The sequence below is a fragment of the Anopheles moucheti genome, chromosome 2 (assembly GCF_943734755.1).
Source record: "Anopheles moucheti chromosome 2, idAnoMoucSN_F20_07, whole genome shotgun sequence".
In the NCBI taxonomy this organism is placed as follows: Eukaryota; Metazoa; Arthropoda; class Insecta; order Diptera; family Culicidae; genus Anopheles; species Anopheles moucheti.
Window position 1 is genome coordinate 83,113,410 of NC_069140.1, and position 27,749 is coordinate 83,141,158.

Sequence of the window (27,749 nt, forward strand, 5' to 3'; positions counted from 1 at the left end):
AATCGATTAAATTATTTATTGCTAGCCGTTTCAGAAATCAATAGTAAAACATGCATAATTCAAACATGCACTGCAAATGTTCTCGCAAACCACAACTTGACTACTCGCCATCAAGTGACACATCTATCGTTGCGGAAATCGATGAAATTATAATCGCTTAAATTGCTCCGTAGCCGTAGCCATTCATTACGTACGTCAACAGCTGCATTATGGATCACCGTCGACCCGTAGGTACGTACGTCTCCACGTCTCGCACGGCACACATAGCCCCCCCATTATCTCATTAACGGTCTTCACCGATCAAAATATTGATCGTTTCGCCCGTCCGGCGCTCCAAATGTAACGCACAGCAAACAAAGTCACCAACCGCGTCTAACGAGCGTCTAAAGTGCACCGGGAAGCACGGCGCACTGCATTTCACCTGCCATTTTGAATCTCAAACACGTACCCCGCAACCAGAGTACCAGTGGTGACCTTGTAAAAAATTCATCGACCCAAATATCTACTGAACCACATTCTCCGCCACAATACCGGAGGGGAGGGAAATGCCGGGCACGCACGTGTTGTCGTGGGCCCGGCCTTCCGGACGTGCCATATTACCCATCCTTTTTGCCAAACCGGGACTACGGATACCTCGTGTGTGCGCGGGTCGCTGTCACGTAGCTGTCATTCAAAGCAATCAAACACAGCTGAAATTGCACAACAAACATCCTGTGCATTGGGAAGGAGGTTTTTGTTGCTGCTCCATCCGATTGCGATGACCGAGAGCGCCATCTACAGGCGAAACCCATCCGAGCACTCTTGTCAGTGAACTATTGGGTGGGGTGTGTTATTTTAATGTGCGAAGATAGTCATTAGGGATATAAATTTAATTGGTAGGGAAATTCGTTTAGTGAGTGAATTATAAAATTTAGATGCAAAATAGACAGAGTTTTAGTATGATAAAATGGAAGCTTCAAGAAACCATAGACATCTTTAACCCAATTTTATAAAACTGATCGAATTGGAAACGTCCCCCAAATTATTTCTTATGAGCAAGAATTTTTCAAGAATTTCAATTTCTTTCAAGAATTATTTCACGTACCGTACTTTAGCGTGTATAACGACCTTCTTTTAGATCAAAAATGACCAAAGCCCAATTAATAAGGTCGTTATACAAGGGAAGTAACTTTTTCGTTCTACCTTTATGGATTAAAGGTCGTTTTGTCAAAGAAAAAAAATTGATTGATAAGACAGTGATAAATCAATGGTTTCAAAATGCATGGAACAAGAGACCTGGAGTTCTAATTTTTATTTAATTTAATTTTATTTTTATTTCTTATTCTTATTTTTTATTACTATCAATAAAAAAGTGGATACAAGGGACTGATTCGAATCTCACTCCTTCAGGAAGAATAAAAAACCCACAATTCCAGATATATGTCAATGGGTCCTTACTGCATGGAGACGTATGTCAGTGAAGCGATTGTCATTAAATCCTTTCAAAAATGCGGAATTAGTAGCAATCTTGATGGAACTTAGGATCATGCAATTAAAAAAGATAGTGATGACGGGGATGATGACTGTTCGATTCCGATTAATCACACGTTTGGGCAAGCGTCTGACGTGAGAAAGTTAATTGGGTCATGAGCGAACGTGACATTGGAAGTGCCCAATGAGATCGCCAAAAGCACATGGAAATAAAAATGAGATCCTCGCCAGAGGATATAAAAGGAGCCTAACTTTGTGGCGCTCTCTTTGTTCTTACGCCTCTTGGTCTGCAGACAAGACAAGAAACCCCATTTGTGAACCCCAATGGCTCTTATTAGAACCAAGAATATTTTGAAAGATACAAATATTGACAAACTCCAAAAAACACAACGTAGGACATCCCCCGGACGGAACAATGACAATGAAAATGTGTTTGAAAACACCAGTGAGGAAGATATGAAAGAGTATTGTGAATTGTAATGTTCTAAATTAATTGTAACAATAAAATTATTCCAATTGTTGAAAAAAAAAGAAAAACATCTGTTTTTTCCAAAATTCTTGATAACTTATCTAGGGGGTCGTTATACACGCTAAAATACGGTATATCCCTATATACTGATTGCCTGGGAACCTTCGTAGGACTTCAGATGTGCCGAATATATCCTGGTATTTAATATCCTTCGGAATTATTGAAGAGTCAACGCAACACCTTCACTTCACGACTATCTCTCCCTCTACACCAGCAGCGGACTTCCTGTGGAAAATAAAAATCGATGCCTAGCGAACTCAATTATCGCCTTTGGAAGGTTTTCTCCCCCTCCCTTCTCGCATATTTACATATCCGATTACATATATACCGACATTCGCCTTAGAAACCTAACAAAGCGCACAAAACCGCTTGAAGTGAACGCCTTCTCTGGGAGAGCTAAAACGTCCACAGCACTTTGCTCCGACGGTCATCGACTTCCAAAAAAAGGACGCACTATACGCCAAGGAATGTCTAGAATGCACCCCAAAACCGGAACTCCCGGTCTAAATGACCTTCTCCCCGTAAAATCCAGCGTGGTGGCCCCCAAAAAAAAAAACTTCGGCACAATAAAGTACAGAAATAGTCATTATTTGTGCTGCGAGGTGAAGGTTGTTAAAAACTGCCTCCACAGCGCATCAAAACTTTACGATGCACTTTTGCATCCCGAATGTTCGGTGCGCGCTTCTCGCCAGATTTCTTTAAAGCACCGGGACGCGATGCCACACCATTACCGCGCGAGGTGAGTAATTAAAAAAAAAACGAGCGTATACGGACGGTACGTGATGAAGTGGTAGACTCGTGTCACCACGGTGTTTGAGGAAGTTAAGCACTCCCCAAAATGCGGAGTGGAATTTACTGTCGATAGTTTTTCGCTTGCCAGATAGCCGTGTTTTATGGGCATCGTACACCCCCCCGGGTGGTGCATTTTTTTTTGGTTGTAACAAGTGCTTTCAATTGGTTCAAGGTGACTTTTGAACTCCATAACAGATGCGATGATTGCTAATGGCGGGCATTCTAGCGGGGAATTATTTTGAGCTCTATGTGCGCTCCCTGACCAAAAGGTGTCTTTGGTTGGCTTATTTAAATGAGACATTAAATGAAATAATCTTGGGTACGGTTGTTTTTTTTTTCAACTTCCTGCTTAGCTTTTGCTCAAATGACCTTAAATGGTTCCCGCTGGATGTCGGATGCACGTCTCCCGGACGACGCCGGTCCCGGGGGGTGCATGTTTGTGCACTCATTTGCAGGTGGAGCTTTTAGACAGTGATTTAGGGGAGCGTTTAACGGTCAGCAAACGGATCAGCGTGTCGGGGTTTTTTTGTCAGCGATAGCTCCCTACCTACACGGGAGAGTACGATGGCGATCGAACGAACCACACACACACCGGGGCAGCGAGAAGGCCGGCATTAATCCGGGCTGGCCGGGATGAGGTGGTTGCACCCGAATGCACGACTCGCTACTAAGCCTGCCACAAATGAATTCATTTGCATCTCGGACCCTCCCCCCCATGATGCACCCCGGGTGCAATGTCCCCTGCGTCCAAAATCCGTGTTCGGGGTGAGAAAATCGTTGAAGAAAATATTAAAAGCAACTTCTGGCGTACGGTGAAGGATAAGACAAAACAAGAAACAGAAAGAAAAAGAAAAAATCTAGTGCAATTGCACCATGGTCAGCAACTTGCCGTAAGAGTTGCCATGCCATGCCAAAACCATTCCTTTTTTTTCGTCGTTGTTTGCATCGTTTCATTTATGTTGCGCAAAATACCATCTGGTTGTGTGTTTTTTTTTGCCTTTCTTTCTTCCTGCGGTTGTTGATTTAGTTTCGTTTCAGTTTTGTTTTTATGTTTTAGTTTTTGTTGCTGATATTTCAGCGCGTTCATTAAACGAAGACGTACTACTCTAGTTGGCTTGGGTTTTTGGGAAGGGTTTTTTTCTTTATTTTACCATAATTTTTTCTTAACGCTTCTGCTGCTCCCCATCACCGAAGCTTTGCGTTTGGGATTTTCTTTTCATTACGTTTGGTAAACATGGCACAGCCCAATGGCAATGGCATAAGGTGCTCGTTACACTGGCGCTAGTGCACCGGGAGCAATGACGGGTGGTGTTTTTTTTTTTCTTTCTTTTCTTTTTTTCCACCCAAGGGACGGATGACCTTCCCTTGATGCAGGTGTCGGACACCTTACAAGCAGACGGATTATCCAACACACTATCGCTCTATTTGGAAGGTTGCAAAAATCCCAGGCAGCTAGTTAGAAGCACCCGCTCGCCCCCCAAAACAACAAAAAAAAAAAAATCCCTCTGTCGTGCATTAACGTCAAACAACGGCCTATGAACGTTGAGGTGTTCGTTAGGTTTTCGGGGCTCGTTCGCTTCTTGGCGCACTGCACTACAACACTGCTGCTTGTTTTTTTTTATTAAAGACACATTTTTATTTCCCTTGCCTTATTACTTTCGTCAGCTCTTTCCCATTACGGGTGGGGCTCTGTTTATTGTTTGCATCCTTAACCGTCGCCCATCAGCGTCTTCTCCTTTGGTCTTTCTTAAACGGTTTAATTAGAAGGTAAATTGTGTTTGGCTTTCATGCGAATGTTCGTACGGAAAACGGCAAGCGCAGCAGCGCATCCGAAGCACGGCCCCCACACGTAAAAAGTGTATCGTCGTACGAAATTAAGCATTGTGCTGTGACACAGAAGTAACACGCCATACCGAGCGAAACGATATAATTAATTCGTTATTATTTTACGCAAAACTGGGGCGGCAAAAAAAAAACGACGAGGCGCGAGTCGAGAAGAACAAAAAAACTCGACTGGTGGCGATGGTTTGAGACTGTCGCATTATTCTGTAATGAGTTTTAGGGTAGTGTTTTCCATTCAACTTTTTCCCCACTTTCAAAAATCAGCTACATAAAGTCATAAAGAATTGAAATAACCCAACCTTAAAATTAATAAGGTTTTGCGAGAACTAAAGACTAACTGAAGAATATAAGTAAATTAAAATAGGAAAATAAAAATTTAATTAATTAATTAATGTATAACGGACCGAAGTTTAAGTTAAATAAAGATCTGAATTCGTAGTAATGACCTTGAGAGAAGCATAATAATTGTCCAAGGGCTTTACTCATATTCAAAAGGGTTTTTTGTGATATATTTTCAAGTAATACTACTGTTAAGGATTGAATGTTGAATTGAGAATGTTTTTTTATGAATAAATGTAAATAATGAAGAATATAATAATAGAAAAATTATTTTCAACAAGTCTTTGCAGCTGAAATGAATTCCCTGAACGTTGGAAATCAGCCTTCATGTTTCCAGTTTACAAAAAGGCTGATAAAAATGACATGAAGAACTGCGGGCAGCAAAATATTCGAGATTCTTATTTCTCGGCATCTATTCAGCGGTTTCAAACACACCATATCTGTCGATCAGCATGGGTTTTTACCCAATCGCAGCATTGAAACCAACCTCCTTTCACTGCTGAGCTCCTGTTACCCAGCGCTTGACGATGGTAAACTAGTTGATGTCGTGTACACCGATTTTCATGCTGTCTTTGACTCTGTGGACCATGCACTACTGCTTGCTAAGCTATCCAGATACGGAGTAAACGATGCGCTAGTACGGTGGCTTTCAAGCTACCTAACCAATAGGAGCATTATGGTGAAAATCAACACATCGTTTTCTGCTCCTTTTACCAATTCATCTGGAGTACCACAAGGCAGCAGCCTTGGACCTCTGCTGATATATGTGCCTGTTTCTGACATTGCTGACTGCGCTACTCTACAGAACTGTTTGCTAAACTTCATGTCCCATAACTACATGCGTGTTAACGTTCAAAAATGTTCTGTGGTAACATTCGCTAGAAAAAGGTCACCTTTTCTTTTTGACTATAAATTAGCTGGCAATTCAGTGCCACGAACAAATGTCATTCGCGATTTAGGTGTACTGTTAGACTGCAGGTTGACCCTTCAAGAGCATTACGAACTCATCATGTCCAAAGCGTTCCGTCTTTTAGGATTTATGTGTCGTGTTGGTAAAGACTTTAAGGACCCCCATAGTCTTAAATCCCTCTTTTGTGCTATTGTTAGACCAGTTTTAGGTTTCGCCAGTATTATTTGGACACCAACCCAGCAATATAGAATAGACAGGCTAGAATCAATCCAAAGGAAATTTACACGCATACTTTTTTATCGTTTGTCTTGGTCTCGTGTTGCAAGTTACCGTGCTAGGTGTCTTCTTTTCGGACTTGACTCTCTCGAACATAGACAAATGACGGCGCAGTGCTTATTTCTACACAAGCTTATCAGCGGTAAAACTGACGCCCCGTCCATTCTAGAACATATTAACTATCATGCTCCTAGTAGGTATTTAAGAACACGACCATTTTTGACTACTGAGTTTAGATCTACAGAATTTGGCCCGAACGACCCACTATTAAAAATAGGTAATTCATATTGTTCCATAAATAACTATGTCGATCTTAACACAAGTATGTATAATGTTAAATTAATCTTGCGTAGCACGTTGTAAAATGTTTCATGTATACTATGAGGTTTGGTAAAGTTATTTAGGCCACATTAGGCTGGATGACTTTTTATTATTAAACAATAACAAAACAATAACAAAAATTCAAATACAACACGTTAGGATGTTGCTCCTAAACTGGGACCTAAACAGATCAGTACTCAAACACACATTCCAGACATGGACCTTGCCAAATATTGACGAAAATGTTTAGTGAATGAATATTGAAGGACAATGGAGAGTTACTTCAATGATGAGTTCTACGAGTTCTCTTGAGAAACGAATTCAATTCGTTAAGCTTAGGTAGGTAGATCATGTCATTAGAAAGACACCGAACGATCGAAACCCATAAAATCTTTCCAGGTCGTAAAGCTCAGGTGGAGTCAAGGCGTTGATACGTTCGTCAGTATGATAAGCACATTGAATAGACAAACGATTACACTCGACTATGAGCAGGCCCACAAAATGTTTCATTTTTCAAAATTTCATCGATTTTATTCATTAAATACGATTTATATGCCCCGATGGTCTAGGAACTTCAAGAAAATATCACAAACACATTTTAATTTTTTAACATGCGGGTTAATATTTTGAAACGTAAAACTCCGATTTAAACAAAAAAAATCTTGATCTTGCTGCTTACACAATCGTTCCCCTTCTCTATGACAAATGAGCTCTTAACCTGCTAAATAACCATGGGACGATAAAGAACCCTCAGTGTGGCGTCACACCGCTACCAGCATCGAGCCGCCATCATACACCGCCGGCTTACTGCAGGTCTGAATTTTATCGCTTCACACCAATTAAGCTGCACACTGCTGACCACAGACCGGCCCACTGCCGGAGCCATGGGTACGTGTCATCGATGCCAATCAAAGCCTAAGCCAAGCGCAAAAGCATGCATAAATCCCTCCCGGTAACACCCCTCGAGGACATGACTTTCTCTTCCTTAAGTTGTGCCCGAACCCGCACACCCGCGTCCCATTCACTTTCCGTCCGGTTTCAGCTGACAATGCTTCCACATTCTAACGCACCCACAGGCCACAGTGTGCTGGGCAGGCAGAACGAACTGAAACCGAACGGAACTGGATGCTGGAGTCACCCTCCGGAAAGGCCCCCGATGAGGTGGCCGATGTGTTGCCTACATAAATTACTAATCCCGCACAATCGGGCTCACCTTCCGCGCACTTGCCGTCAAACCACAAGGCTTCCGGAGACCCGCTTCGCAAGGCAAATGTGTGGTCACCGTAATGGAGCATGGAGCATGGTACCGATCAAACCGCCATGATTAGGTGCTGCGGGACAAAATGGCACCTCCGCCGCTCGTGTGTTCGGTTCTGCCTTCGTCCGCACTGCAGCGCGTCAGGGTGCATTTGCGTCAGCGGCCGTTCTCCGACCATCGAAAAAGGCCCTACGGGGAAAGGAATAATTATAATTTTCTCGTTAACACTGACACTTTCCACTCACTCACCGGCGCTAGAGTGAATCGGAGCAGAGAAGTTGCTTGACCCTGTTACGACCATGAACACCCCGAAGCCTTACTGGACACGGGTGACACAGAACGGAAAAATATTTATGTGCGAAAAGTATTAACCACGGCCAACAACACTGAGGCCCGTTTTCGATTCGAGTTTTGACCACCGGAAAAAATGTTCAATCCAGCGCTCCACCAAAGCGTTCAATCATGTGAGGTCACTGCTACAGCCTCCCGACCAAGCGAGAGGAATATTCACCTCGCGCATAAAGAAAGAATTGATAAAAGCAATGACACAACAGAAAGAGGAAAAAGCAATAACGACACACACACAGGAAGAAAACTCCATTCGACGGTAATTATCGCCTTGCAAACATGGCGTCGAATAACACCGAAACGGGTGCGCTGTGGCCACCTCGTCGGAACCGGGTGAATTTGAAGATTTTTATCACCCCGTTGCCAGGCAATATGCTGATGCTGCGCGCAGCTGAAACGCAGGGGAAACCTTTGTTCCCGGGGCGAATCTCGAACCGCTTGGGAAACGGTTTCTCTGTTCATCCTTTTGCGCAAAAGGTGAAAGATGAGAAAAATTTTAATTAATTAATCAAGATGTAAATTAGTGGATAGAACATGAAGCTTACAAACTAACGCCGGAAGGGAGGAATTCGAGGGGAGCGGTGTGTGTGTTCTTCGGGATGCTGAGTAATGTGGTTTTCGTAAGGTTGTTCGCAATACTGACAGTCTTGAGAAAGATTCAAAAGGGAGTTTTATACGGCTGAATAAGATACTCAAAGTCCCAAAATAAATAATAAAATAAAATTTGAAATACTACTGTAAACAAAATAGGAAAAAATTAAGCAAAAGTAAAAATAAAAAGATTTTTTGCAAATACAAATCTTTATCAAAAAAATAACTTTAAAAAACTAATAAAGACTATCGAAACTAAGAAACATAAGTATTAGCAAACGCAAAATAAATAAAAAAGTAAATTATGAAGAAACACAAACGAATCATTTTAATCATAAATGGGAGATTGCAAATACAAAGCAAAAAATCATCAAAATAAAAAAAGTAACAAATACAAAACAGACAAAACAAAACAAATAGAATACAAATAATATTTACATAATGAAAATAATAAATTAAAGTTAAATAAGAAACATATAAAAGATCAAAGCCTCCAGCAAGTCGTAAAAATGTTAATACTTATATCCTTCAGGAAGAAACAACACAAGAAAAGAAAAGAAAAATAAAAGGCATGGAAATTAAAATTATGGGATTACAAAAAAAACGAATATTTCAAAGATAAATAAAAAACAAACTTTTAAAACAAAACCTGAAACCAAGAAAACATAATGAAAATTTAAAAAAAAAACATTCAGATAACAAAACTATACAAGGTATTACTACAAAAATATTGAAACAAATGTATTATTTTTACAAAATTAATTCTGGTACTCCTATATCACTTAAAATTGATCGTTAGAGTAAATTAAATTAAATCGTTTTCAATAAAAAGTTAACTACCAACTTTTATAAGTAATGCAACTTTGTTTCCTATCGTATATCTTTATTTTTCTCAAATAACATTGACTACAGAGTAACGCAAATTTCTTAATTAGTTGCCTATTTTTTGCGGAGTTTACTTTAAATTTTCAGCATAAAATTAATTACAAAAATGAAAATTAACACACATCATCATGAATGCTTGCATTAATGTCCTCTACGTTTTGGATGGTGCATAAATGTGGTCCAACAGTGCTGGGTGGACATTTGACCAGTGCATCCCGAACACTAGCTCAACATGTGACACAGAAGAGATGAACTTGCGACGATAAGTCCGGAGCGATTCCATCCCGGAGATTTTCCTGTTTGCACCGCATAAGTTGTGCTGTTGCAAGTGCCAGTTCCCAGAATCGTGACGTTGCATCATGTGCATAATGCCGTTCCTGGGTGCTTCTGCCGTTCTGTCGTTTACGCACGTTCCTTGACCAAGAAAAAAACCGACCGGTGATAATGAGGGGAAATTTATAATGAATTGCTTATGAACTTATGAACGTGCCTGGCGACCGGGCTCCACCTGCCACGATCGAAGCGGGCAGTCGACTTGACCACTAACGCATCACGGTGCTAGAACGCACGCGAAGAGTACATGCAACTCATCAAACGTCAGAAGACACCCCGATGATGTCGGTACGGTTTGCGTCCCGGCAAGATATGCATTGTGGCGCAAAACCGTATCGTGTGGGGTTCTGGTACGTGGAGGGCAAATAGAGTAAAAGCGAAACACGAACAACAAAAAAAAAAACAACTCGTTCTTGATGTACATCTCAACGAGACCTGCACAGCCAAGCACAACACCTTCAACACCTTCCCACCGTACCGTACAACGGTGACCGACGTGATGTGAAACCGGCCACTTGGCAAATAAATTGCATATTCTTTTGTTTTCCTATGCAAATAACCGCTTTCTCGGTCGGTGATCGGTCGAACTGCCCGGTTGTCCACCAGAAGACCGACCAAACCGTTTGGCCACCGTTGGAATTGCGCGTACGGCGGTGGTATGGCGTCCCTTTTTTGTAACGACCGACCGGGGATCGCCCAAGAAGTGCCATTCCTAGCGATGGTCTAGCCGTTGCCGGGAAAAACTTCGACACACAGCTCTGCAACCGGGTGTGGATTTTCTATTTTCTTTTTTCTTTCTGCACTCAGATGTCACACTTCAAGCTGACCCCCGAGGTCTTGCAAACTGGACACCGGGAGGCGTTAGTTGACGCTCTGGGTGATCTGACTTCTGCGCCCCTCTGCGAGTGGCAGTTGCCTTTAGACATAAAAATCACCTCACCAAAAAGGAACTCTGACCGAAAACACTCTGGAAGAGCTCCATGCGCACAGCAAACATTAAATGGCCAGGGTTTTGCTGTGTCGTTTGAAGTAGGCTTTCGCAAATGGTGTTCTTCTCGGGGCAGGGGGTCAAAACGACAAACAGACGCGTTCGGTTTGACGAGATGAAATGCAATTCAACGCCGGTACGGTTCCGTTTCTAGGAGGAGTTGTGTAGTTGCCACTGAGACTAACAAACTGGGAAACTAACTTTTCGGGACTTTAGTGTTGGGATTTTGAAATGCTTAGAGACTAGTTTGAGTTTTTTGTATGAAGATTAAAAATGTAGAAATTAAAGAAATTGCAATGGGACTTAAGACAGTTTTAAGTCTTTCCTACTAAGCAACAAACATCAGCCAACAAAATCACTGTGAAAGAAACAGCAAGCAGGTTCCCTCTAGGTGGTAATTAAATTCTCGCCACTGCATTTTCCCATTTAACTACTGCTGCTCTTCAAAACAGTCCCCCGGGAAGCTTCCTGTCCTGCTTCAACCTCTTCCATCACCGCAACACTTCCATTACAATATTATTTGTATTCATGAACATATAAAAATTGCAAATAATAGAAGTGAGTGACGTCCCTAACAACCGCAATTACATTCACGTCTCCACGAAAGCCGGAAGGCTGCTTTGGAACCTTTGTCCCGCTCGTCTGTCCGGTCCGCTACGGCAAAGAATAGTGCACGCTGCACGCTCCGTCGTCGGAAACGAGAACGAGAGAATTGTGTGTGAGAAAACGGCGACCAGTATGCGAATGTGCAGCGAGAGGAGTGAAAAATAGAAGCAATTTAGTGGCCTCGAGAATGCGACGAGATCTATTGAACGAGATGAAAAATTGCGCACCCTCCCTGGAAAGGGGGGTGCGCTACTCGGAAGCAATGCAACTGGAAAGAAATGAAGGAAACGTCACGAATGGACAGGAAAGCGTGTACTGTACGGACACGACGGACATGAAATTGTTCGAATTAAAAATTATTACAATGCAATTGTCGTAATTACATGCTTCATTTATGAAATGTGCTTCACACTTGTGCGCCCACCACAAGGCCTGGTCTGGAAGGATGCAATGAAAGCGGCCCCCCCAACAGGTAAGGGTTGATCGATCGGGGGCCCAAGCGATCAAGCTTCGCAGTTCCCGAAGGTGGCACATCAAGTGCATGGTAATAATGATGATGACACGAAAGTGAGCAGGAGGAATGCGCCCGGGAATGCAATAATTTCTTATCCGACCATGGAGCGAGACTACGGCAGCGAGGTGAAAACAATCGTCGAACTGGTATTTGCATCGGAAGTACTACTGGCAATAGTACCGGCACGGGGTGTAATGGCGCGGACTAATGGAAGCTTGTTAGCATTCGATTGTCTTCTTGAAGGTGTTGAATGCCGGCGGGTGGTTTTTTTTTTTGTTGCTTTCCTGATTCCATCTTTTTTAGCTTGCGTGGCACCATCATCAGCGATGAAAAATCGATTCCTGGTCGGGACTGGTCGTTAGAAGCATGTTACTGCGATTCGATTAACATTGTAAAAGAAGGAAGCGATGAGTATAGTTGAGAACATAAAAGGAGGTGCGAATTGAATAGCAGATGTCGCTACTAGTTTGTTACACTATTGTCACTCTCAGCGGGTACTAACACTTTGAATGGTCATCATTAGACTTGCTGTATCTGTATTTGTCAATTTGACTTAACTGAATACTGTAAAGATGTTAAGATGTCTCCTTTTTTGAGGAAATTTTCACTGCAATACTTCAATCTTTATGATCATCATTGTTAGTGAAAATTGATAAATATTATTTATTAATTAAGTGCTCACTTCAAGAAAGTAAATCAAATATTGCTATGCAGACGATTTGAAGGTCACATTAGCTATCAGAAATTCTAGACCTATTCGTAGTAAATTGAATATGGCACTAAAGGTGTACGTAAAATTCTGTTCTAGAGAGAAACTCTGAACAAATTGCAATAAACCCTTAATAGTATACTGCACGAGAAATACGAACGTTTGGAGATTATCCCACACAGAGATTTGCTTTAACAACCGAAATATCATATTGAAGGAGAAGATTATACACCTAGGAGTTCATAGAGATGAGCGAATGTTTTTTTGGAAACTGCATCTAAAACGGCGCAGAACGAACTAATTGAAGAAAATACTTTAATCATTTCTAAACAGAAAATTCACATTAAGTTTAAACAACAAACTAATGATAGTAAAGGAACCCAATTCTTGAGGCCTCGATTGATGAAAATTCATCCCAAAAGCCCTACCAACTTTGATACCATTTGGTGGGACCACCAAGACGATGAGTATTATGAGCTGTTTAAATACAATTAAACAACTTCATGGACACTATCGTTAAAAAATGATTGCAATAATTGTTATTGGATTATATTTTCCTACAAAAAAGCATACTTTAAAAACGAAACTTATTTATATGCGAAATAAATTCTCAAAACTAACAACATTATTTGAAAGCTACTGAGAGGTTTATATATGCTTGACATAATTTTAGAAAAGAATTATGATGAAAATTCATCTCAAAAGCCCTACTAACTTTGGTAACATTTGGTGGGACCACCAAGACGATGAGTATTATGAGCTGTTCGCACACAATTAAAGAATTCCATTAATTCGTTAAAAAATTATAGCAATAATTGTTATTGGATTATATTTTCCTACAAAAAAGCATACTTTAAAAACGAAACTTATTTATATGCGAAATAAATTTTCAAAACTAACAACATTATTTGAAAGCTACTTAGAGGTTTATATATGCTTGACATAAGTTAAGAAAAGAACTTTATTTTTCTTATTATAAAATTAATCCTCAAAAGTATTTTATTTGCAATTTTTGCATCAAATCACAGTTATTTCCAGCACAACCGTGATGGAAGGGAAAGCTATTATTGATGTCAATATATTGCCGTCTTAATAACTCGTCGCCCTCTACATGTTGTGCATGAAATGATGATGGATTGGGAACTATATGCTCCTTTGCACGATGCAACTCCACCATTAACCTGGGAGGACATTTCTTCCCCTACTTGCTTTATCGCTACTAATTCTCAATAAAGCTGCAAAACCCCCCCAACGTACACGCATGGCTAATGAAACACGAACGGTGAAATGGCGAAACATAAGCCCGAAAACTGTGGTTTAAAAATGGGAAGCAACGCGCATTTTGACAGTACCGGCAGGGGGTGGCAAGCAAAGTGTAGCATTTTCCAGCGGGAAAACAGCGGACGCATGATGGATGGAAAACTCAAGTCAAGCTATCTCGTGTGGGGGGGAGGTGAAAACCTCCCACCAAAGCGACAGACACACAGCAGTATGGGGAGGAAATGTTGTTAGGTTTTATTTTTATTGTTTGTTTATGTAGTACGCATATGCTCTTTCGACCCACGGTTACTTCTTTCTCCCCGGTCGCCCGGTCCCGGGTGATAGTAATGCTTTCATATTTATATTCCCTCGGTTCGCTTTAACATACGCGCGCTCGCGTCTGTTCTCGGGAGGGTTTTCCCTTATCAAACTGCTCCGATCACAACGGAACGAACTCCCCCACCGCTAAAGAGCCTCCGGGTGAAGTCGGCAAACACACTTTGGCGAATCCATTCCGCAAATGGATGAACTGTCGTCCTGGCCATGGAAAATCCTAAACAGCGCAGGAATCAGGAGATGAAATCTGTCCAGCAAACGGTACGCCGCAAACGGAACGACAGCAGCAAAAGAAGCAAAAACAAAACTGGAATCAAACCCCGGGCCCATCATTTCCCTAGACTGATCTTTTCCCCCATCTGCTGGTGAGGGAGTGGAAGTTTCAAACCAACCTTCGATATGCACCCATCCGCATCACTTCCTTTTCACCGTAACAGGCATAACAGTATGCAAAGGGAGTACGAAAAAAAAGCTCAGGATTCAACCTGGAACTTCTCTCCTCGCACGAAATCCAATGGCGGAAAGATGATTGACGGATGTAGCGCTTAACATGGTAAAGGTAAAATGTGTTGTTTTCTCCCATTTTGCCATCCATTTTCCTACTACTACCACCCCCTCAAAACCCCCTAACATATCCACCCACAAACACACAGGGTGTTATCCTCTAGCAGGGGCACACGGCCACGGTATATGCCACGCTCAAAAAGTAGCATATGCTTTTTGATGCCTCTCTCCGGCACGGAAACTTCCTTCCAATATTCACGTACCCATCCCATCACCTAGCAGCAAGGTACGGCGGCTGACAGCAGCAGCGCGCATGGATATCGCTCGGGATAAATCACATAAGCAGGACAACAAAACGGGCCAAACCTGGGAGGATAGATACGTGTGACGCGCGCTTTGCTCGGTCGATCTGACAGCAATCAGAGCGGACGACATCGTTCCCGTTCGGTTCGGCTTCGCTCACGCTTGTTCGAGATGGATTCGCGTTGTCATGTGGTGCGACAAAAGGCGACACGATGATCCGTTCGCGCCGATAACGACACCAAGAGTCACCGTTTTTTTTTCGAAATGGAAACGGAGCCAATCGCGATACGCACAGAAAGGAGGGAGAGAGAGCGAGGGCACTGAAACCATACCCTGGATACATTGTCTTAGATTAGAAAATTCAATCAATCATTCCCGGTTGCAACTGCGTTGGAGAAAACTGCCCTGTGGAGAGAGGTTTCGGAAATTGATCCGATCGTCTCGTCACGCCACTCGCGATCTTGTGTTTGAATAAAAATTTCAACCCCCTGAGATATACCCACACACACACACACGCATACCGCTCTATTTAATCAAGTGCATTTTTGTCTCCATTTTGTGGCCCAAAATTAAAACGCTTGAACTTGAACACACACACACACACACATGTCCCAGAATCCAGGTCAAGGCATGTTCCAATTCTTCGCACGCCCCGCACTATATCTAGGTTAAGTTTGCCTGCATTTCGTTGCAGGGTGCATTGCAGCAGTTAGTCAATTTGCAGCGCCGGAGAACATCCCATCCCAGAAATCCCATCAAACAAACTGCCAACGGGCCCCCTAACTGACATCAATCTGAAAACAACTCTCGCTGGCAAACTTCAACTCTCGCCTCACTTCGGCATCGCTCTTGATAACTGATAAGATTCCAAATCAACATAATGATATTATATTTCTCGCTCCATCCTGGGGTTGTATACACCCCCGAAGGTTCTCTTCCTTCACCCTTGGTGGAACTGCGGAAATGCGAAACAACGCGCCAAACTGTTGAAGGCTTCCCAACTAACAACTTGCAAACTACTTTCCCCCCCGTTTGCCAGTGTGCGTCAAGTGCACACGATGGGAACTCTCTCGCATCGCCGGCAACGTTGTGTTCGGGAAGACAAACTTTAATAAATTTGTTTATGAAGCAAACAAAATTACTCCCTTCCCGACCGTGTTTCGCGCCCCGGTGGTGGTGCGTCCGTGTACCGTCGTTCACGCTTTTAGACATTAAGGGAAAACGACGGAAAAAGAACGACGGGAGCTCCGGCATTCAGATGGATCCTTCATTATGTGCTGGGTGGGAAAGACGTATCAGGACACTGTTGGCAGGCTTTGCCAAACAGCCCATAAGCATGTTGGTGTATTATTAAGTGAACCGTAGTCACGAAGAGACCGAGAGATGATTGTGTGTGTTCTAACCTGTAGACAAGTAGAACCTCACCTTGATATGATTCTACAAAGATCTGGAACTTCTTAAATTTTGGGATGCCGATGGAGTTATTTAGCACATGCCACACACAGCAAGCCATGAGACACTTGTGTTGACATGTCACCAACTCAGCGCTCGTAGCAGGCGCTGGATTTCGCTGGTGTCAATATTTACCAGTGTCGCTCACCACCAACATATGTTCTGGGGCACAACTGTGGGGAACTCTGGAACTGTTGCGAATATATTCGCGATAGCCGCTCAAAAACAGTTCACCCAAAACAAGCGCAATGTGTTCGGCGGAGGAGGTGCAAAATAACGTGCGTACAGTACAGTCTACAGTCGGTGTCGAGGTGTCACAGGATGCATTGGAGTCGATACTTAGCGCTAGTAGCAGTTGTGCTGCTGGAGGTAATACAAACTGGAGGAATTCCAAGGTTTTCTCGTTTTTTATCTTATTTTCTCACTTTCAGGTTGATACTGCACGTGGAGATTTCGGTATAGCGCCGGCTATTCAAGGCTCAACTGCAGTGGAAATGTACGCGCGGCGAATTCGCGACGAAGCCAGTGGAGTCGCGAACGCCTACGGAGACATCACGCTCGATGGACCATCGGACGCATTCAACCAGGCGGCCCTTGCACTCAAGACGATGTTTGAGCAGATTGTAAACTCCGTACTACCGATCGCACAAGCAATCGCCACGCTGGCCCCGGACGATGTCGGTCCAGCGGAAAACCTTTTCGGAGATGTCGATACGAAGATTGCCAGCATGTTGACGTTCATCAATGGCGATGCGCAAACCCAGCTCGCCACCATACAGACGAAAGTGAGTGTGTACGTTCGCAAGGAGCTGAATGACATTCTGAACTCGCTGAAAATAACGTTAGGTGAGCTGCGAACTGCACTGAACACACTCCGTACCGCCGTCATCAGTGCGCGCACCAATCGTGCCAATTCTACCAACATCCAGTACTACGTGAAGTCCTCGATGGTGGTGATGGTGCAGACGAAAACGCTCCAACTCTCCACAGACCTGCCGGCGGCGACCTTCTCCGCGATCGAGTCGGCCCGTACGATCAATCAGGCCAACTTATTCATCCAGATCGGCATAACCGTTTCGACCGGCACAATGCTGGCCGATCTTTGGGAGAGTGAGATGCTGAAGGCATACGAAAAGATCGTGGGATTTCTGGACCAACTGAGGGCGCTCGTGGCGTCGGAGATCCCGAAAGTAAATGCCCGCATGGCGCTATTTGCTCAGGTTTTCAGTCCACTAACGACACCGCTCGGTACGAAGTACGGTGAGATTAGTACGGTTTACGGGAAGATCACCACCGGCACCGGTGATAATGTGCTCAACGCGTACAAAACGTTAGTCGCATCGGCGCTCGGGTACATCAGTAATCTTATGCGTGTGTTCTTCCCACCGATCGAACCCGTGATTAAGCGTCTGGCGGAGGTGTTAGTCCAGCGAGGACCGTACAGTGACTATTGCTACGAAACGTACTACCCGAAGGTGGAACAGTATCTGTACTCGGGCGAAATGAATGTGCTGACGTGTCTCAATACAGAGCTGGAGCGCGAAAAGTATCTGATGGAGGCGGTCATGGAGGTCATTTACGAGCTGCAGTTCTTCCTGGAAGACACCGAAGCTTATCTGAAAGTTTGCTATCGTTTGTCACTGTTCGATACGGCGTTGGCTAATCAGTGCTTGCAGGAGGTAACTATTCGCGAGACATCCAATTTCCTCCAAGAAGTTAATATAACGTCGTTTTTTTTCTTGCAGCACACGGAATTCTCCGAACCGATTCCTTGCACGGCCATCAAGGAGTACGCCGTCATGCTTCAGCTTCTGTGCAAGGAGGTCGACTCACTCCGTTACCGGCTGTGGGCCTGTGTGTCCCGCGATACGGTAAGGTTCCCGCTCGAAGCCAAAGACATATTGGCCAACGTTGAAAAGTGCCAGCAGTATGGCCCTCAGTAGGTTCTATGCTAACCAAATAAATTAGGAAACTTCGTGTTCAGTTTTATTCATAATAGAAAAGCGCATTTAATCACTGTTTAATACCAACGATGTGTAGACTTCGATTCTTTTTTTCGTCGGCTTGGACTGGACGAGAAGTCAATCGAGATGAGTAATGGCTTCGGATGCTAGGTGTACCTCCCACAGGCAGGTGTTCCCGTGTGCGAAAGGGACACGCGAACCAATCCCTCCTCGGGACACCTCTAAATGATAAATTTCTTTTGCACTACCGTAGGAGCAGGGACCCGAAACCTTCGAACTTCATCAATTTCGCTTTCGCTGCGTTCCGTTTTTCCCGAATCTAGTACGAGCTCGCCACCACTGTTGACCGTTGCGTCATCGATTGTATTTATTTTATTGATTCGTTACCGAACCGGCGATATCCTGCCACAAGGAGCACACAAAAACTCCCGGACCAAAAGCCCAAAAACCCTCTTGGAACGTGCTGTGGTTTTTGTGGGTTTTTCCTCGAGCTGTCCCCCGGACTGGTTCGGTCGGTGTGTCTCTTATTTATTAGCTCCTGCGCTATTATGCCACCGAACCGACCCGACGGTTCTTCTGCATTTTTCCCTCCACCCCGGTTGTGTTGTGTGTTGCAGCATTCACAAACGCTGCTGCAGGGACAGCTGCAAATCGGAACGGTCGAAGGCGGAGTACATGTTCCCTTGCAATGAATGATCTACTGGTCAACCACACAAAGCACAAAGGACATGCACATGTGCAGTACAAAAGCAGGCTGGCCGCACGACGTTACGTTTGACCGTGAACGATGGCAATGATAAATTAGTCACAGGGCGGAACGCGCTGCGTCTTAATTTGTACTGCCCTCGTACACGGCTCTGGAGGATGATGGGTCCCTCTTTTACCCGTCGCTACCATACTGTTTTTTTTTTTTTTGCAGGATTCTCAACCCATCAACGCATTCCAGCTTCCGCAACGCGGCGGGACGACGAACCATTTGAAAATTACAGTGAGGGAAATTAACTCAAAAATCTCATTCCAAATTAACGGTAATCAGCGCCTGGAGAGTAATTTCGAGGCATTTTTGAGATCCTTTTGCCTCCGGCATTTCGCGTCCTGTCCATTTCCATTTCCCATTCGAGCAACATTCCATTTTAATGCAAAGGAATGGGCCGATGCAGTCGGGGGATTGTGTTGTAGGGTTGAAAAAAAAAGCTAAATTTTATTGTAATTATTTTATTTCATGCGAACAGTTGAGCTTGTCGGGAAATACTGCAGCACTCACAAACAGTTCCAACTGTTCTACAACATACAGAACTTTTTAAAAATTTTATAAACAAACTACCAAAAAGCAAATAACGCAAAGCTTTCCCGCATCACCGACCGATATGTTGCGAATAATTAAAAACAGCACCGTCCTAACTTTCGGTTCGGTGCTCATCCGATTTTTACAATATTGCTGCATGTTGTACTCATGCACCTCAGAGGTTAGCACAACAGGTTAATACAACAACAACAACAAAATTACTAACAAATGAAAACTTTTACATGTGAAACCAGCAAACAGGTACCATCAATCCACCGGTGTGAAACTTTCACGTACGGTTAGCCGTCGTGCCGCACACACCTCCGCCAGTTGCAGTGCGACTTATGGTCGGCTGGCGCGGCATTGGCATCGCTTTGCGTGTTAAAAGTTATTCCACAATGTGTCGGTTCTGTTTGGCCCTTTTTTTTAAAAAAAGTGAGCGAAGTAAAAGGGTAGGTGGTTTAAAAATAGCCTCAAATGATTGGGATGCAGAAGAGGAGTTCGTTTGGGGAGTGAGTATAGATTAAAACCGTATAATTCTATTATTGCATCGCTAGCCAAGTAAAAATTTTAAAAATTTTAAATTTCAATTTAAATTTATTAATGAATTTAAAAAAAACTAATAACATAAATAATTAAATAAATTAATTTTTTTACTGTTTTTTTAATTTTATTTTTTTTAACGGTGCCTAATGAAAAGCTTTTTTCTGAGAGTTATTTATACGGATCTTTAATGAGGAGTCATTTCAACTTAAGAATCAACGATCAGTAAAATCATGTTTTCACAGAAATTTTGCAAAATCTGTAAAATTCTTGTAAATTTTCACTTAACAACTATACACAGCACCGTTTTTATTTATCTATTCAATAATTTCTGTAACTCGAAATAAGTGTACAGGCAGTCCCCGAGATACGCTATTATAGCGGATCGCTATAATCCGGGAAAAATCCGCATAACTCAAATTTCCGCTTAAGTCGAATCCTGGTGCAATTTCGTTTATACTTCAAAGTCACAGAGTCGACTTCCTTCTTTGTACTTAACTAGCTAATCGGCCCGGTTACAGGGCTATGCAACAGAATTCCGTAGTGTACGTAAAATTAAAGATGTTTAAAAAGGGGTTTTCTTCCCAATTGATGGAAGTTATTAATTTTACGGACATGAACATGGACTGCAATCGCAAACCCGAAATATCCAATGAAGTACAATGATCCATATGCTGATAGAAGTCAATTCTCTCGGCTGGTGTGATTTAAACTGACGGTTGTTGCCTATGATTTAATCGAGCCTTTCATTCAAAAGATGTTTTCCTGAAGTTTATGGCAATATTACGTATTTTGCCTATTAGCATTTGATGACATCTTGACCATTGGGACTTGATTACAGACTCCTGGTTGCCTGGCTTGATAAATTTGTTTTAGAGAAGTAAACAACAGAGATGAATCAACTGCTCCTGAAACACTCTCGCATTTCTTTTAGTAAAAAACATGAAAATTTGCAGCGAATCAAGCAGTTAAACAGCTTTATAAATACCTTTATAAGCTGCTATAAAACATGGTATCCTTTTCTATGCTGTTACCTTCATGGATTCAATGATCATTTCTGGTCTTCCTTGATTTGTATTAATCAGGATATTGAGTCCAGAGTTATTGGCTCTTGGAAGGTGGCTTGATGGTAGCGACGCCGGTCTTCACAGGAACGGATCGGGACCAAAATCACCCGTTTTTCGGTCTGAATATTCAGCTACGGATAAACAAAGACGCAGAAAGCCAGAAATGTCAGGCCCATACCTCTTAAGATTGTGCCGATAGAAGAAGAAGTGAGTGCTGCGTACGGGTCGAATAGGATTTTGTATCGGTTTTGTTATTTAAGAAACCTTTCACTCTGTATCACCGAACATGATTAAAATCTTTTCGAAAATTTTGTAAAGGATCCGATGGAAAACTGCTAGAAAATGCGCGACTACCCAAGGACAACAATTAAAAACATTATCAAAATGCGCGTCTGTGAACGTCGATACGTGTAAAAACCATTTGGTAAAACCATAACATACATGGAAAAATAAATTGTTGGCGAGAGGATCATAGAAGGCGTTGCAAGAAAGGAGTTAAAATAAGAGGTGGGAAATCAAAAATGTTTCACGCACAAAAAAATTATCCAATAGATGTGAGAAATAATGTTACCATGGAAACGTTGTGCGTCGCCTCCAACTAAAATTTGTATAACGATTTATGTAGCGAATCATTTATAGAAAGAATACATTAAAATAAGTCAGAAGAAAATGTTTTATATGATGAAAAAAGGTAATTTCAAAAAATTTTCATCTTTTTGCTTAAATTTTATGCTATAAACTAGCTCATCTGTCAAATTTCCAAAAACCGCGTATCTCCGAATCCGCGTATAAGAGGAACCGCGTATCTCGGGGACTGCCTGTTTTTTAGTATTGTCACGAAAATAAAAATAAAATTTCCTATTTTAAACACAAAATTAATACAACCAGGTCTCAAATCATGTTTCCAGTGCGATTCAGGTATGTATGAGTATATAGGAATCTTTGAGGATTAATTAATATTTGAGGATCCCTGAATCTTTCGCGGCTCAAGAATTTTTTAATGCTGGAAAATGTTGGAATTAGTGAGGAATCATGTATTTTTATAATTCAAATTCAGATTCATTTGTTCAGTTCAAATATATATTCAGATTCATGAATCACAATCAAATTCACCTAACACTGTGTAAATCCCTTTTTTATGTAAGTTTTTTAGTAATTTAAATTATTGTCATTTTTTTTGAATACCGAAACAAGGATATGCTATCTTTCAGTAAAGACATATAATAAAACTAAAATGATAAAATTCATACAAACACCATTATTACGTTAATCTTTGCTAAGCTTTCTTGTTTTTGGCACTGTAGTGAGTCACCCGAAGCAAATTGTATTCATTTAATTGCGCTAAAGGATTTAATTTCTTAAACCCTCCTCCTGCACACCACACCACGACGATGCATGATCAATACGGGCCGGCCGTGCACTTAAGTTGCGAAAGATGAATAAAACTTATTTTTTTGTTACGTGATAACATCTCCACCCATTCCCGGGGGCAGAAAATGGTAAAGATGAAAAATTGATCTGACAGCGATGTGCGAATGCAAATAAAATACCGCAACAAACCGCATGATGAAATTATCGCCCGCAGGCCTCCCCCCGGGTCCCTTGGGGCCGAGCTTAAATATCTGACCGTTTCCCCACCCCGTAAAACGCATATCCTCGTCGCTTTCCCTCCCAGCGGTCGCAGTCTATCCGGATGGTGTAAATTTAAATCACACCAAGCTGTTTACGAGCAACGCTCCTGACAAGCAGCCAGTCGTTTGAGCGTATTTTCTTACAGAACCCCGTACCACAGTTCCCCTCCTCTCCCTCCAGACCACTCTACAGTGGCTCTGGTGATGTGCTAAAAGCCTGGGAAGGTTGCCAACCAAATGGACGTTGGTTGCAATAAAAAAGAACATCCCAGCGCCAGCCATCACCTCGCGCACGCATGTGTCCTTGTGGAATTTCATCCTGCTAAACTGGAGACAAAATAAAATAAAAAAAAACCGGTCACTGGCCGGCACAAAAATTGCCAACGAGCCAAATTAAACGTCTGGGATTAAATTAAAAATGAAAGATCCCAGCATAAGTGTGCCTTCGAACAAGAACACACAACCAGGGCGGGTGTCATGGATGATGGTAGGACCAAAAAAATGCACCAACCGAGAAAAATGGCAAGCATGAAGCAACAACGCTTTTTTTGGCAGCTTCTCGCGAAATGATTGTGGAAACAGGAAACCACCGGAGGGTAAAGCAAAGGAAAAAAAAACCTAAAGCCATCCTCCTCTCTCGGGGTGTAAATAAAAACATCATAAACATAAATGAATAAGCATCAAAATTCACACTTTTGCACTTCCCTCGCATGGCGGCTGCCGCTGCAGTCGAGTGATCGGGATGCTGTTGCATCTTTGTGCATCTTGAAGTTTCGATTTCATGGCACCTTCCTGGCTATCGTTGATTCTGATCAATCTGTGCTGCTTTGTGCTGGCCCCAGCAGGCACCACATCACCGGTCCCCCGTTTGACAGGCACCCGGTGGTGGGTTGGATTTGTTTTTTTCTTTAGCTGTTGTTTATTTCAAGAACTCGGTTCGTTCTTTCACCCGAGCGTCATGTTTCCTGGGTCGTAAATGAGGTTTGGTCAAAGAGAAAGGAAAATATGATACACTCTACGGAGCTTCACCGGAGGACACCGCTGGACAGTTTGAAAGGATAAAACGGCCGGCGTCATTCATTATGCACATCAAACTTTATTCGCCACATTCGCCCCGGTGCCTCTCGGGAGCTCGGAAGAATATGAGCAGAAAGACAGAGGAGTGATGCTGATTAGATTTGGCTACCAAACGTAATTATGCCGAGTAGTGACCGAGGAGATATGCAACGCCCCAAAACTGGGGTGGGCGATAGACGAAGAAAATGCAATCAGCGCGAACCTTATTAATTAAACAACATTGCCCCTCGCGTGGACGCATACGTCGCATTATGCGCCGAATGGTAATAAACCGGGCGGCGGGGTCACACAGCAGAATAAGACACACAATCTAGCATTCATCAGTGCTCCATTCATCAGCGATAACTGCTTCATACAAGGTTCTATCAATTCCGAAAAATCCTTGGCTATTCCTCGTTGTTGTGGAGATAATGACATTAAGAAAGTACCCCCTTTTTTTTGGGGGTGAGAGACATTATGCAATGAGGACAGTCTATCAGAAGGGCATAATTATTCTTCTTTACTACGACAAAATCAAATCGGATCCCGGATGGGTAACACCGGCCCTGCACGAATATAAATGATCAAGTTCCGTTTTATTGCTTCATAACCCAAGTTTTTTTTTTCCTGGAAGTGGACATCATAATCGTATAACCTTGGACAATGTACTCCACTCGGAACCCAATCAGAAAATCAGGCTCAGGTTGGAAGATATCGATCCGAAAGCATTGGACAGGCACCAAAAAAAGGAGATTCAAGAGGACGTCAGTACCTCGTCGATTGCAGTATAGTCAGCCTGGACGTTAGATGGACTTGGAAGTGTATCGTTTTCTGAAGGCCCACCGCCCTGATAACCCCGTAGAATCCTATGATAACACTCCATTTGTGTAGTAGTAGTTTGACCTTCGCAGGTGAACCGAGACAGAGAGGGCGCATAATCCCTTTCCCGTGAATGTCCATCCCTAACGGTAAGTATATTGGATTAGGTTTCTCCGGAGATGGAGAGACTGAAAATATTGAATGTCATGCTCGTGAAAGGGTAGTTCAGAATGAAGAGCAGCAACCCAAAAAAAAAAGAAATAGAGCTGGCAAAAGATGACATCACATGACGGGGCACAATGACCCGGATTCTGGGTGGGATGTTATTGCCCAGTATCCGTGAGAAATTCGTTGGAGAATGGAAGGACGTGGTAGTCTTCGTGCCCCAAACCGATATTGATTGCGTCCAGCGCCGGAAATCAGGACAACGAAGTCCGGACACTAGATTTCCGTCCGATGGTCAGCTCAGAACCTCAATTGGATCGTTTGTATTCTACCAAAGAACTCATCCCGACCCCCCGCTTTGGTACGTCCTTGTGTCCAGCTGACATGACCGAGATCCATCCGGACGATGTGAAGTCCATTGCAACATGGCGTTTTTTTCTGGTGGCACACGATGGCTGATCTAACGAGAAAGAGTGTACGAAAGGACAGCTAAGCACAATTAAACTCACCAATCGGCTCACCGTAACATCTCCCCGGCTGTCAATGAATTCCGGCGACCGAGAGAGAGAGGAAAAAAGGGGAAAAGGGCAAAGCGATGTAGTTTGCTATTCGTACCCTTCGGTACGTGACCATCACGCGGTTGATTCTTCACGTTTTTTTTTTTTATTTCGGGAGTTTCCATCTGGGAGCTTGGAGCTTTTGTTTTGTTACCGAATGGAACGTGATACTTTTGAAATTTTGCACTGCATCTCTCTACAAACTGTTTGCTTATTTTATTCCTCTTTTAGGTGGATTTGAGTTCGTATTTTTTTGTGTTTCTCAAAAAAAGAATTTTGTAGAATTATTCATCTTGTATCATCTTGCATGATTTCGGTAAATTATTCACACACTGCTATGGCGACGCGCATCTAGTTGTTCTAGAGCTGCTCGTGTCAAATATGTCGTGTCACACGCACTTTCGCTTTCAAAACCACACAAATGGAGTCAATTTCTGCTCGAGTTGTACATGCGAAAAAGAAAAACCTCCCCTGTGACACCACTGCGAGACCGTACAGCGACGACGACTCGGACGCATTGTGCACTATTCAGACAGCTGAGATTTATCGTACGTGAAAGTGAACCCGTGTGCGCCGGCTAACGCTTTGATGGATAGTCGTCTTACATATTTGATGGTTGATCGGTGGTGGGCACTTGGATGGAATTTATGAAAATTCTTCGTTGGTTCACCCACACAGCTCTGAGCCGTCACACCGAACGGTGCGGCACTGCTGAGCTTGTTGTACGATGTTTGCAAATTGTTATTAGCGAAAGTATGTCTGTATATTAAATTCCTCACCCAAAAGGCGGCCGACAATATTGTTTGAACCGGAGCATCAAACCGGGCAGCTCTACGTATTACGTATTGGAAGTGTAGAGGAATAGAGAAACTTTGGCTTTTGGGCAGTTATTTTACGGCAAAACAATTTCACGACAGTGGATAGTTGACGTGGAGCATGTGGCAAATTGCAATGGCAGGTTTGAACAGTTTAATGACATTTTAAAAGAAATTATCACTGTTTGAAATTGGAAAATGAATTAATCATACAAAACCACAATCAATATTACTTTGTTCATTACTTCAGGATAGAATTCCTTGGGAAGATCGATTTATAATTTCAATTTCCTACCGATTTTTCATCAGTTCTTGGGATTCACTCGATTCTCTCTTCAGATATCGAATAATTCTTCTTTATTTTACTAATGTTTGTTTCATAAAATGTTTCACAGCCAAAAAGCAATTGAAGTTTTGAATTTTAATTAACTCCCATAACTCAAAAGGGGCTTGGCAGGCAAATGTTGAAGTCTTTCTTTAAGATTTTTTTAAATTTTCATTAGAAGTTCATAAGAAGATGCATTGTACATAATTTACAAAAAATCTCTTCAATTCGTCTTTTATCATGTATCAGAGGCAAAAGATGTTAAATAAGATACACAAATAAACGTTTTATAAGAAAAAAATTATGTACGCCGATGAACATTTAAACAGTAGAGGTTCACAAAGAAACTGACACTTTCGGTTTCGATTTAGATTTGGAAATGCATTGTACATAATTTACAAAGAAAAAAATCTAATAAATTCGTCTTAGAATAAAAGAAGAATAAAAAGACTTTTAATAAAATACAGAAAAAACGTTTTATAGGAAAAAAATATGCATGCTGTTGAACATTGATACAGTAGAGACAAAAAAAATGATACTAAACATCATGAATAGGTAACTTAGAGACAACAATTAGTGAAGACTCTTAATACCTTAATCTTAGTATAATTACCTCCTCCACGATTGGTATGGATTCCAAAGAAATTAAAATAAATAAAGCAAAACGGGAAGGCGTTGTGCTTAAACAATATTTTTTTCCATTCAAATTCGCATCCTGTTTTCCAACTTAGTTATCACTCTTCATCTTAATACAGAATATAAGAGACATAAGAATTCAAACTGTTACTGCAGTATGTTAGAATTCTTGAAAATTCCAATTTCCAATGCTTCCTCCGTAGACTCCCCACTGGGCGGATTCATTTCACAGCACGCAGGATGATCCTCTCTTAAACCTTTCCTTATGCCCCAATTGAAAAGCGTATTTTTCTGTTAAGATCTCAAACCAAACCAAATCG

The 27,749-nt window shown here is 42.3% G+C and overlaps 1 protein-coding gene across 1 annotated transcript; it reads left to right on the forward strand.

Annotated features, from left to right (window-relative positions):
* Positions 1-16,887: 16,887 nt before the first annotated feature.
* On the forward strand, positions 16,888-18,509 carry LOC128298467 (uncharacterized). The gene is made up of 3 exons (XM_053034217.1): positions 16,888-16,935; positions 16,998-18,245; positions 18,312-18,509. The coding sequence occupies exons 1-3, from the start codon at positions 16,888-16,890 to the stop codon at positions 18,507-18,509; spliced, it is 1,494 nt and encodes a 497-aa protein (XP_052890177.1).
* Positions 18,510-27,749: the final 9,240 nt, after the last annotated feature.